The 12,081-nt window shown below is 51.5% G+C and overlaps 2 protein-coding genes across 10 annotated transcripts in view; one reads left to right on the top strand and one right to left on the bottom strand.

Annotated features, from left to right (window-relative positions):
- TRAF7 (TNF receptor associated factor 7) overlaps nucleotides 1-9,090 on the top strand; it is a 28,647-nt gene extending 19,557 nt beyond the window's left edge. For all 8 annotated transcript variants that reach the window (XM_015294204.4, XM_025155097.3, NM_001012528.3 and 5 more), the window contains 13 exons: nucleotides 138-272; nucleotides 1,108-1,325; nucleotides 1,743-1,816; nucleotides 2,860-2,908; nucleotides 3,369-3,496; nucleotides 4,567-4,649; nucleotides 5,127-5,166; nucleotides 5,495-5,611; nucleotides 6,619-6,741; nucleotides 7,507-7,626; nucleotides 7,785-7,916; nucleotides 8,052-8,171; nucleotides 8,417-9,090. In XM_015294204.4, coding sequence (XP_015149690.1) covers nucleotides 138-272; nucleotides 1,108-1,325; nucleotides 1,743-1,816; nucleotides 2,860-2,908; nucleotides 3,369-3,496; nucleotides 4,567-4,649; nucleotides 5,127-5,166; nucleotides 5,495-5,611; nucleotides 6,619-6,741; nucleotides 7,507-7,626; nucleotides 7,785-7,916; nucleotides 8,052-8,171; nucleotides 8,417-8,431 — 1,354 coding nt within the window. In that variant the 3' untranslated portion in view covers nucleotides 8,432-9,090. The remainder of the gene's footprint in view (nucleotides 1-137; nucleotides 273-1,107; nucleotides 1,326-1,742; nucleotides 1,817-2,859; nucleotides 2,909-3,368; nucleotides 3,497-4,566; nucleotides 4,650-5,126; nucleotides 5,167-5,494; nucleotides 5,612-6,618; nucleotides 6,742-7,506; nucleotides 7,627-7,784; nucleotides 7,917-8,051; nucleotides 8,172-8,416) is intronic.
- Nucleotides 8,416-12,081, bottom strand: part of CASKIN1 (CASK interacting protein 1) — a 30,596-nt gene continuing 26,930 nt past the window's right edge. For both annotated transcript variants that reach the window (XM_015294458.4, XM_015294456.4), the window contains 2 exons: nucleotides 11,656-12,049; nucleotides 8,416-11,371 (listed from right to left, as the gene is read on the bottom strand). In XM_015294458.4, the coding sequence (XP_015149944.2) occupies nucleotides 11,275-11,371; nucleotides 11,656-12,049 (491 nt within the window). In that variant the 3' untranslated portion in view covers nucleotides 8,416-11,274. The remainder of the gene's footprint in view (nucleotides 11,372-11,655; nucleotides 12,050-12,081) is intronic.

Here is a 12,081-nt window from a genome sequence, read left to right on the forward strand (position 1 = left end):
GCTGTAATTATAGCATTAGAATGGAAGGCTTTTTGATCACAGGTCTGCTTAGCTCCTTTCCTGATGATCTGTGTGATTTCCGTTAATTTTTTTGCTTGTCACTGATTTTCCTTCCTTTTGCTTTTGTCCATGGGCAGAGATCATGAAAGCAGCTGTGATTACAGGCCAGTTCGTTGCCCCAATAACCCAAGCTGCCCACCTCTCCTGAAAATGAACCTGGAGGCACATCTGAAAGAGTGCGAACACATCAAGTGTCCCCACTCCAAGTATGGGTAAGAAGCTGGTGCTTTTTAGTGGGAGGGATGCACTGAGCTCATTTCTGAGCTGCTTTTTGGCTACTGCAGCACTGTGGTAGCTCCATGGGCTGTGAGCAGCTCCACCATTGCAGTGCCTTAGACTGCAATTAGGCTGGCAGAGTTTGCAGAAGGCAGCCCTCAGGCCTCTTGTTGGGAGCAGGCAGCTCATGCCACCCAACTGTAAGCTCTGCTGGCAGCTGTGATGAGGTGTGGGAGCAGCAGAATGAGCTGGAGGACAGAGCAAGTACCGTGGCAGTGTCTTTCAAGCCAGCCTTTCTCTCAGGGCATGGGAACTGCACGTCAGCTTCAGAGGGCTGATTGCCACATGAGCAGAAGTGCAGCCTGGGCTGGGGGTTCTCTGCAGGCTGCACAGCTAAACTTTCTGTTGTGGGTATTGCTGTCTTGGCAGAAGCAGAGCAAGGAAGTCCTAACAAAGCAGCCTTTACTCCTTGTCATGCTGCAGCCAGCACCACCTCAGGTCAGCAGCAATTTTTGCCACTGATTTTGACGGCTCTTAGATTGGGCTCCTGGTGAGCACTAGTGGACACCACATTGTGTCTCTTGCCCAAGATCTGCTGCTCCTTGCAACTACCTAGATAGATAGACAGACAGATCAGTTTGGGGCCAGTACCCTGGCCAGAAGGATGGGAGCTACTTGGTCTCTGTAACCCAGCAGGATGGTGAACTGCAGTACCAGTGCTCCTTGTAGGGGACAAACAGCTGGGGGCTCACAAAGGCCTGGAGCCAGCTGAGCAAGTAGGTATCCCAGAGTGTGTCCTGCTCCAAACCAGCATCTCCCTTCCCCTTGTAGGTGTACATTCATAGGAAATCAAGACACCTATGAGACCCACTTGGAGATGTGCAAGTTTGAGGGTCTGAAGGAGTTTTTGCAGCAGACAGATGATCGCTTCCATGAGATGCAGGTGGCAATGGCCCAGAAGGACCAGGAAATTGCCTTCCTGCGCTCCATGCTGGGGAAGCTCTCAGAGAAGATTGACCAGCTGGAGAAGAATCTGGAACTCAAGTTTGGTGAGTCTGCACCAGATGAGCTATGTGCTCAGAGCTGTAGGGACAGGGCAGCACTGATAGGATGCTACGTTACAAGATTCGTTCTGTATTTAAAACTGGTACTGAGCAGGTTTCAGGAGAAACAAAGAGGGGTCCTATTGACTTCTGTGCTGCCTGTACATCATGGGGCCTCCAGTCACTGCTCTTATGGCAAATCCTAGGAATGTCTGCAGGCAGCTACCACCTTTCTTTTATGGCTTCTTTCTGTGTAGTCCATGGGCATGCTTCCCCATAAAAATGAGTAGAATAGCCAATAATACTGGAGTGCCATGCCCAGCCCTTGTTCAAAAGTTAGACGGCAGTGTGTGTCCTCTGCTTCGTTCTCCTGGGTGCTGTGTGAGCCTCAGCAGTAACCATGATCTTGTCACTCCCTTGTAGATGTGCTGGATGAGAACCAGAGCAAGCTGAGCGAGGACCTGATGGAGTTCCGCAGGGATGCCTCCATGCTGAACGTGAGGACGGGGCCTTGGTGCTGGGCAGGGTGGCACTCAGTCAGATCCTGCCTCTGCTGTTCCTTGGGCTTCTCCTATGGTGGGGGGAGTCTCTGGGGTTCCCTCCAGCTTGCTGACTCTGCTCACCCCAGCTTTCAGTTGTTTTTTACAGCAACTGGAGTGTGGGTGAAGATCCCCTCTAGGCTGAATTATAGGCAGCTCAGTGGGTGTATTTTAGGTACTGCATCTAGGTTGCTGTTTTAATTGGTTCTCCTGCCTTTTCTTAGCCTCTTGCTGCTCTTGGAAAGTGTAATCAGAGTAAAGGACACCTGCTGCACAAAGAGAGCCCTCTGCTCCAAATCCTGAACACCACTGTACTTTTCATACTAGCCAGGGACAACGTGTCCTCCTTGCCTTCGGAGAAAGCAGGCAAATAAGTAAATCCCTGGTAACAAGCTGGGAGTGAGAGATGTCTCATGATTTTGGATCTTATTCAGGCACTGATGTTGGAGAGACGTTCTTCCCTAGCTCAGGCAGACTGCATCCCACTGGCTGTACTGATTAGGAGGAGCTTGCTCTGGTTTACCTAAACATACTGATGAACAGGATCCCCATGGGTACAGTAGTAACTGGGCTGTGGAGGAGACTGCAAAGAGATCTTCCAGTTCTTCTGCAACAACGTGGGCTTCAAAAGCCAAGCTGAGCAAGCAGCCCTCGTAACTGATTTGATTATAGTTAGCAATCCGGTGAATGGCAGAGCAAGGACAGTATATTCTGAAAGGTGTTGTTGTGCCTGCATGAGTACTGAAGAGTTTAGTGCAGGACTGAGGTGCTGTCAGAACACTGTGGTCCCTGAAGGAAGGTGACAGAGGGATGTAGACATACAGTCCTAGGGCAGGACATCTCTGATTGGAGAATGAGTCAGCTGCTGGGGTACAGCCTGCACAGGGAGTCAAAATCTGTCCAAGCATGAGAACTGTTTTAGCAGTGGATGAGGACAGTGCCCAGAAGGGCAGGCTGGTCTTGTTAGCTCTGCAGCTCATGCAGCTTGTTCTGTTTTTCAGGACGAGCTCTCCCACATTAATGCTCGACTCAACATGGGCATCCTTGGATGTGAGTATACCTGTGTTTTTCACCTGCTTGAGCTGATTTTGGGTGATGGCAGCGAGCTCTTTCAGGCTGTCACAGACAGGCAAAGTACCAATTTTCTCTGCAGCAGTGATTTGTGCACAGGACTGCCACTGTGGCAGGAGACTGGTGGGACATGATTGCCAGAAAAGTTGGTTAATGGGAGTTAACTCACAGTGCTGCAGGGTTACTGGTTGCTGGGCTCAAGTGGGCTCTGCATCTCTGCCCTCCCTAGATCCAACCTGGGAGGTGCATGGGGGAAGAGAATCCTGGGACTCAAAGTAGTGATAAGGCAATGAGCTGTAAGGGCAGGACATGGGACCCTCCAGCCAGGCTTCTGCAGCAGCTTAAAGCTCAAGGCGGGAGGGAGCTCTGTTCCCTCCAAGGACACTCGGAGTGGTGTGGCACTGTTGTCCCATGCTTACCTGCCTTCTTCTTTCCATAGCCTATGATCCTCAGCAGATCTTCAAGTGCAAGGGGACCTTTGTGGGGCACCAGGGTCCCGTCTGGTGTCTGTGTGTTTACTCCATAGGAGATTTGCTCTTCAGTGGCTCTTCAGACAAAACCATTAAGGTAAGAGCTTTGCCTCTTCCACTTGTCTTTGCATTTGTAAACGTGCTCCAGGTGAGGCAGAAGCTGAGCTCCAGTTCAGCTGGGAGGCTGAGGGGGCTATTACTGCCCAGCATTCCTCCTGAAATCCTTAATGATTCTTTATGATTATAGTTAGGCAAAATGTACTTCAGTTTTGCTGTAGGGAAGTGTTATGTGATAGGGAAATCGAGACAAATTGTGTTTTTTGTGAAGCCCTGATTAGAATCTCATTCCCGCTGTCTGTGGTTTTGCTTTATATGGTGTCTAAGGCATCTAAGCCCAATTCAGCATCTGATTATATTTTCCCTTGTTATAAAATGTCACCTCAAAAAAAATTTTTTTTCCTTGATAAAACGAGCCCTTTTTCCATTTTATGGCATGTTTGTTTTTCTTTGCCCTGTTTTCAGTAGCTCAAACTGACAGCAGTGCTCCAGTGCAACATAAGCAGCCGTTTCCAGTGTCAGTGTGGTGGCTGCTGGCTGAGCTGGGGAGCCACGTGGGGTCAGGCTGTTTGAGAGAGAGCAAAGCCACATGCAAGAGAATGGATATTTCTGTGTTTTATTGAAAGAGAACAGCTTTCTCCCCAGTGCTGGCTGCTCTGGGCAACTCAGAGCCGGCTAAGCGCCACATTCTCACGTTGGCTCTGTCAAGAGAGAGCTTAGTGAGGAAAATGCTCTGCGGTGGCAGAGACAGAGGAGGCTGTGCTGTGTGGTTTGCCCCCAGGGACAGGGTGTGAATCGCTAAAACAGGAGCCGGAGAGCTGCTTCTGTGGTTCAGCAGTGTTGTTTTGGCCTAGGGCTGTGAAAGGCAGTGCTGGAGAGGGCTGGTGCTGCTCCTCTTCAGTGTCTCTTGTTAACTTCAACCTGACTCTCTGCAGTAAATTTCCTCTCCTAGACACGCTTATCTCTGCCTGGAAGACAGGAACACAGGTGCCCAGATGACAGTCTGTTTCCTCCTTTCCGTGCCTTTGTGGTCTGCTGACATCCTGCCCAGGCCCCCAGCTGCCGTATGTGCAGGCATGTGACCCTCTGCTGCCTTGTGTTTCCTGTTAGGTGTGGGATACCTGTACCACATACAAGTGCCAAAAGACCCTGGAAGGTCACGATGGAATTGTACTGGCTCTCTGTATCCAGGGGTGAGTGTTGAGGGACACCTGCCCTGCAGGACAGGGAGTGAGCACTGGGCCTCCTGGGTGCACCCTTATAGTTCCCATCCCGAGTCCTGCACGTGCCAGGGCTGCGTGTGTGTTTGGAGCTGTGGGTGGCGGGGAGAGGAGACCCATCGGTTCCCAAAATCCTGGATCTCACCTTCAGATGGAACACTTTGTAAATCTCACATCTTTAAAAATTGACAGACTGCCTCCTGCTGCCATCCTGGCTTCTTTCTTCCCTGCTCACCAGCATGGTGCTGGGCTGCTGCTGGAACTGACAGTCCAGCACAGCCCCCCATGCAGCCTCAGCCCTGCTCCTGAGGGTGCTGTTGCTCTGGGGGTGGGCCCAATGAAGCTGTGGGGCTGCAGCTCCTAGCCCAGCACGCAGCCTGGGAACCAGCCGAGGCCCTATGCTGGCTGCTGTCCTTGCTGACCTTCTTTTGTTTTGTGGTGACATTACAGGAACAAGCTATACAGTGGCTCTGCTGACTGCACCATTATTGTGAGTACCTGGGACCCCTGCTCTGCTTGGGAGTGGAGATGTGGGATTTACAGGGCAGCAGGGATGTGCAGCCTGGTTTTTGTAACGCTTTTCAGCTGCTGGTGATAGAATTGGTATCTCATGCGTGCTTTATGCCATGCCTTTAACCAGGGTATCCAAGGGTTGGATTTGGGTGTTCTCTGCAGACTGGGTACACGCTGCTCATTGAGCCAGGCTGGTGGCTCACATCAGTCCCTGTGTTTTTGCTTCACTCCAGAAGCAAAGAGGAAGGGCTTCAGTATGAGGGTCCACTCCTGCCCCTCATAGGCTCTCCTCCTTTCCTTTGCAGGTCTGGGATATCCAAAATCTGCAGAAAGTGAACACGATCCGAGCGCATGACAATCCTGTTTGCACTTTGGTCTCCTCGCACAACATGCTGTTCAGCGGCTCCCTCAAAGCCATCAAGGTAGAGCTCTGGGGCAGCTCCACTTGGTTCACTTGGGGACTGATGCTACAAGCTGTCAGGTAGTAGTTTCCAAGTAGGAATCAAGTGACATTTTGGTCTGCATCTTATTAGTTCGTTCTCTGAAGCTACATAGAGCAACCAGCACTGTGCTGTGTGCTGGTTAGAGATTTTCTGATACCTGACTGAAAAGACCCTTTTGTTCCTTCTAACTCTGTAAACCTGAGGCTGCAGGTGGAGGACCTTGGCAGTTCCCAAATGTGTGCTTCCCTGGGCTCCCTACACACCTACTCAGACCTTTGGGAATTGTGCCTGGTGCCCAGAATTGGCTGGGGATTCAGGCTGCCTGTTTGAAACCTCCTCCAAAGGATCTTGAGTCAGTGTTCTTTTCCCAAAGCATGCAAAAATCAGGGAACAGCTTTGCAAGTTGCCCTTTAAAGCCTTGGCTAGATTCCCTTGGTTCTGCTTCCAGCTCCTGGTGAGGCGGCTTATGGGACCGTCCATCTGTAAGAGAGCACATGCTCTTTTCTTTATCTGGGCCTGGAGTGGTTTTGCAGAGCGCTTGGGGCTGGAAGTGACAGCACTAAGCAAAAGCAGCACATGGGGCCTTCTGTTTTTCTCATCCCCAGCCACTTTCTGCCACGTGAGCTGAGTGGGTCAGCAGTGCTGTTTGGAGCTCTTTCGGTCCCTGTGTGCTGAGGGCTTCACACAGGGTTTTCCAGGAGCTGTGGGAATGGACAGGCTTTGAGGGGAAGTCCAGCACAGGGTTTGGTTTAGGTTTTCCAAGCCTATAGCTCTGCTAAGGAAGGGTCTCTGCCAGCAATAATTCAGGCTCCGCTCAAGCTTTCCCAGCCCTTGGGAAACATGCTTATTCAGCATAGTTATTGTATATGCCGGTCAGCGGGTTCAGCTGATTCCCATGGGACTGGAGAACCAATACAAGATTCCACTTAGTGAGCTTTTAGGGCCCTGTGCTGACTCTCCCCTGTGTGTGTTTGTGCTGTCCATAGGTATGGGATATTGTGGGTACCGAGCTCAAACTGAAGAAAGAACTAACAGGTCTCAATCACTGGGTGCGAGCACTGGTGGCTTCTCAGAACTATCTGTACAGCGGATCATACCAAACCATCAAGGTGAGACTCGTGGCAATTGTAAGCCATAGGCTGTCCCTGGTACATACATGTATTCTGCAGCATGGGTTGGCAGAGCAGGACAGAAGGCAGCTGCTCAGATGTGAGAACACTGCTGCAGCACTGCTGACATGCTAGCTTTTCCTGTGCTGATTGCATCTCTGTAGGCAGTAATTCAGGGCTCTGGCTGCTCCTTGTGAGTGCAGCTGCCTGGGGATGCTCGCTAAGATAAAAGCGGCCATGCAGCCGTGGCGCCTCGCACTGCCTCTGCAACTGCCGCAGTGTTATCTGTGCTGACAGTGCTGCTGATAAGAGGAGAAGGTCACTGTCTGGCTATAGAGTTACCGTAAATCTGTACGTGCTTTGCAAAGTGCTCTCATCTGTGTTGGCTCAGGCTTTGATGAATAGTTCACCTCTCAGCATCTGGATGACACAAGAGAATCTGAAGTTTCCCTCCTTAGTATTAATAAATCCCTGTTAGTTTGCCTGCATCCATTTCTGGTGCTCTCGGGAACAGCTTTGTGCACATCTGTGCAGTCACAAACACAAAGCATGCAATCTCCGCCATTTTTTCAGCCTAGATATTCAAAGCTGGGCAGCTGAATAAGACAGCGGGACTTTGCTCATTGGCCCTGAACATTCCCAGCTGGACAGATCAGTCTGTAACACGGAGCAGGGCTGTGTGGCTGGGGGATGGTTTTAAGAGAGCTCCCTCTTGGAGAGGGGTACCTTTGTGGGTCTCATCCTTCACTCTGGTGGCTCTTTCAGATATGGGACATCCGAAACTTGGAGTGTGTGCACGTGCTGCAGACATCGGGAGGCAGCGTCTACTCCATTGCTGTTACAAACCACCACATTGTGTGCGGCACCTACGAGAACCTCATCCATGTAAGGGCTGCAGGGTTCAATCTGTATGTGTTGGGCTGGGAGAGAGGGGCAAGGAGCTGGGAGCCTGGCTCTGCTGGTCCCTTCGCAGTGCACCCAGAGCATGGAGATGTGGATGAACATCTTGGAACAGGCGATAACCCCCTGCTCTCCTTCCACAGGTCTGGGACATAGAGACCAAGGAACAAGTCCGCACGCTGACTGGTCATGTGGGTACAGTTTATGCCCTTGCTGTCATCTCGACACCAGATCAAACCAAAGTCTTCAGTGCATCGTATGACCGGTCTCTCAGGGTATGTGTCCGGGGCTGTACAGCTGGTTCTGTGCTCTTGGCACTGTTGTTGCAACATAGCATTAGGAGGAAGAGGATGGATGGGTAATCCTCTTCTGTCCGTGCCTTCCGTCTCATGCCTTCTTTGTGCCTACAGGTGTGGAGCATGGACAACATGATCTGTACTCAGACGCTGCTGCGGCACCAGGGCAGTGTCACTGCCCTTGCAGTTTCCAGGGGCCGCCTCTTCTCTGGCGCTGTGGACAGCACTGTAAAGGTTGGTTTCCTCAGACTTCTCTGTGATGCTCTGGTCTCTTCCAGTGCTAGAACTAGGGTGTTAAATGAAGGAGGAGTTGGCTTTAAATAAACAAGAAGATGAGTTTCAATGGGTGGGAGGTTGAGCTCCTGGCAGAGGTGCTGTGGGGGCTGAAAACCCAAAGAGAAACTCCACAAGATGACAAAGAGAAGCCAGTGGAGCTGCTCAAAACTGTCATGACCACGGGTTGCTGTTGTCTCCTTCAGGTCTGGACGTGCTAGCGAGAGCCGCCCTAGTTCTGCACACTGAAAGACCAAAAACTCCTCCCTCTGTCGGCCTGCTGGGTGATGCCACCACTCCGAAGAACTGCTGCAGCTCCTCTCCACACCGAGCACTGCCTGCTGCTGCCCGTCAGCCGCGGTTCTTCCCCTTTCAAGGACCCCGGTGGGCAGCTCTCAGGACAGGTCTGGCCCACGGATGTTCCAGTTGTTCTCTCGGGTCTGCCACGTGGGAATGCAGAAGAGCCACATGGTGCCCTCAGCACAGTGTGCAGGTCCTAGTGGCCAGCCCTGGGACCCAGCGATTCGGGTGGGCGCAGGTAGGGGCTGGGAGGTGGTCCCATGTAAATGGTAGAGCTGAGCATTAGGCCGTGCCCTGGGTTAGGTCCCCAAGCCCTTTCCGTCTCTAGTATTTAATTTTACTGCCAAGATGTCAGGCTGATCCATCTGGGAAGAGGTGTTTTCTTGAGTAGCCAGGTACGATTTTTACGCCACAGCTAGTTCTCAAATAACACAAGTCCATTGTTCACCACCCTGTAATAATGGTTTCCACATTAAAGAGAAAAAGCCTCTGTTGCATTTTTACTCACATTTTCTACTGTTTTTAAGATTGTAATATAGATTTGATTATTTCTTCATTGACAATAAAAGTGGAAAGAGTTGTTCCTGGCCGGCGTGAGTTATTGCAGACATCCAGCCAGGACTGTGGGCACCAAGGTGGGGAGCAGCCCGCAGCCCCTTGCCCCAGACTGGTACTGGTTCCCCCCCAGGGCACAGGCACGGGGGGGGCTCTGGGCTGTGCCCCATATCCACCCAGCTCCTCATAATGAGGACTGGGAGCTCTGCGGCACTGCTGTGCCCCCACCAGCCCCGATGGCATCAGGCCCCTCACACCAGGGGACACCTCTTGGGTCACAAACAGGGGTGGCAGCCCGGCGGGGTTTTATTTTTATTTTTTTTTATTTTTCTTTAAATATTTGTTGCCAGACTTTGTATAGGAGCAAACTTCTTCACAGCACCACGAGCCATCTACTATTCAGAATAGGAAGAATAAGACGAGTAGAGGTGAAATCTAAGCACAGAAGAGCAGGGAAAGCACCAAGATGCATAGCTTGACAGATGGGATACGATACAGAGTCCATAACTTAATCATAAAAAATATATATATATGTATATATCCATCATGTAGAACTTTATGGAGTTTTTTTTTTTTTTTGTAGATACATATTTTTTTTTTCCTTTCAACAGATATTTTCAGGCGGGTGATTTTTTTTTTCTTTTTTTTTTTTTTTGTTATTTTTAAAGTCTTTTTTTGTTGTTGTTGTGGGGTTTTTTTTGTTGTTTTATTTTTTGTTTTTTTTTTTTTTGTAAAGAAATTTCAAAGTTGTGCCAAACACATCTGGATCAGCGACCACAATGGGAGGGAGGCAGGGAGGGGAGGGCGAGCCCAGCCTGCGCGGCTCGGGAAGAGAGAGAGGTACAGCAACACTTTGTTGGGAACCACAAGCAAACAAAAACTGCATTCATCAGAACTCAAGCGACTGAACCAGACTCCTGTTTATACATGAATGTACAGCCGTGCGCCGGGACGCACGCACACACCGCGTGCACACACACACACACACACACACACACACACACACAAAACAAATGCCAAAAAAAGTCGAACGAAAACCTGAAGACACTCCAGAAAGAAATGAAACACCTCCAGTAGAAGAGTTAACAAAAGCCTCCATAAAACAAGGCACATCCTTTGAGTTCTTAACTGTGTAAAAAGAAAGACGGTACACTGAAACCCAACGGAAAACCCGAACAGAACGGCTTGCACGTACCTTCCACCCAGATAAAGGTAAATATTGTGCTACTCGGAGAATGAGTTTGCCACAAGACACACAGCTTAGTATAATCTAATAGTTTTTCTCAAGCTAAAATCCAGTTCTCTCTTGATTTTTTCTTTTAAACAGCTTTATATATAATTGCTAATATTTTTTTTTTAAATCTTTTAAATATATATTTGTTAAAGTTTATTCTTTTTTTTTATTATTATTATTTTGGGGATGGAGGAAATACTGCTTTATATCTCTCAGTCGTTTTTCCCCTCCAATAAATTAATACTTCTTTATAGCTTATGACGTCCTCTCCCCCGGCGGCGAGGGGCCAGGCAGGGGCACGACCCGCTGCTCCCCACCTGCCCCAAACAGGAGCTCATCCATTTGCAATGGTACCGACAAAAAGCCCCTTTCCCACCCCGACGTGAAGAGCCCACAGCAGCAGCGTGGGGCTGGAGAGCTGCAGGCGCAGGGGTCTGGGCGCTGTGGGGGTACCCAGCACCATGCCCACCCCAAGGCTCACTAATGACAAAGGAAAAAAATGACAAAAAGAGTAAATGAAAAGAAAAATTAAAGAAACCTAAGTGCATCACCCATCCAGACTCGCCACCAGAACAAGAGGGCACGGGTGGATGAATGCCATCAGTGCCACGCCGGGGTTGTGCTACATTCGGGGACCGGGGCCGGCAGGGCAACCATGGGGCCACCGCGGGTAGGGAGAGAAAACCCCAAACCCGGATCTGGTGCGAGCAGGGCGCTTCAGGCCGGGTGGTGTTGCTTTGCTTCTTCTATTGTATTTTTTTGCTTCTGCAGAAGGGAGTCCTGCCGGAGCCGTGGCGGGCGGGCGCCGAGTCCGTGAGCACAATCCTGAGGTATCTTCTTCTTTGTGCAAACCCCGAGGGATGGGAGGTCCGGGAGGGGACGGCTGTACAAAGGGGACGGTGGGGCCGGGAGGTCGCGGATCGTTGTGCCCTTGTGCCCACGTAAGCCCTGAGGTTCGCGGGGCCGTCGCGCCCCTCACTCCAGCATGGCATCCAGCTGGTCGGCCAGGTCGTCGAACATGCTGCCAATGTCGTCCAGGATGCTGCCTGTGCTCTTGGCCTCTGCAGTGGAGCTGGGAGAGTGGTGGGCACCGGTCAGCGCATGCACTGGGACCACATGGCCACCTCTGCCCCGTGCCATGGCCCTGACCCACAGTGGTTAGCATCCCCAGTGCCACTACAGCTCCAGTGCCCTCCCATGCCCCAGTGCCATGTCCATGGTGCTGTCCCCAGTGTCACCACCACCACCAGTCCATGGTACTCCATCCTCCCAAACTGCCATCCCCATGCAGCTCAGAGTGCAGCCCCCAGCCCTCGCAGAGCTCCCTGCCATGCACCACATTCCCACAGCCCTTACTCTGCCGCCTGGCTGTCCTCCTGCTTGATCTTCTCCTCCACAGCCTGCAGTGCAGCAGCCAGGGATGCGCTGGTCTCCTCCAGCTTCTGCTGCACCAGCTCAGGGCTGGCGCTGTCAACAGAGGGTCCAGCGATAGCAGAACGTGGCGGTTTCACTGGCACCTGCTGGGGCTGAGTGCCGGGTGAGAGGGGCTTGGCAGGGCTGGAGCAGAGCGAGGGTGGTGTGCTGGAGGGCTTGGCAGCAGCACCCAGCTGCCGGGCAGGGGACGGAGTTGGCGTGGAGCCCGCGCTCACCGACTGGATGGTGGCATGGGGCTTGGGGGGCTTAGGGGCTGTTGGGGGTGGTGTGGGCTTGGGAGATACCGGAGGTGGTGTGCCATGGACACGCTTCACCTCTGTGGAGAGAAGGGAGAGGCAATGGGGTAGG

This window comes from Gallus gallus, chromosome 14, assembly GCF_016699485.2.
Source record: "Gallus gallus isolate bGalGal1 chromosome 14, bGalGal1.mat.broiler.GRCg7b, whole genome shotgun sequence".
Classification (NCBI taxonomy): Eukaryota; Metazoa; Chordata; class Aves; order Galliformes; family Phasianidae; genus Gallus; species Gallus gallus.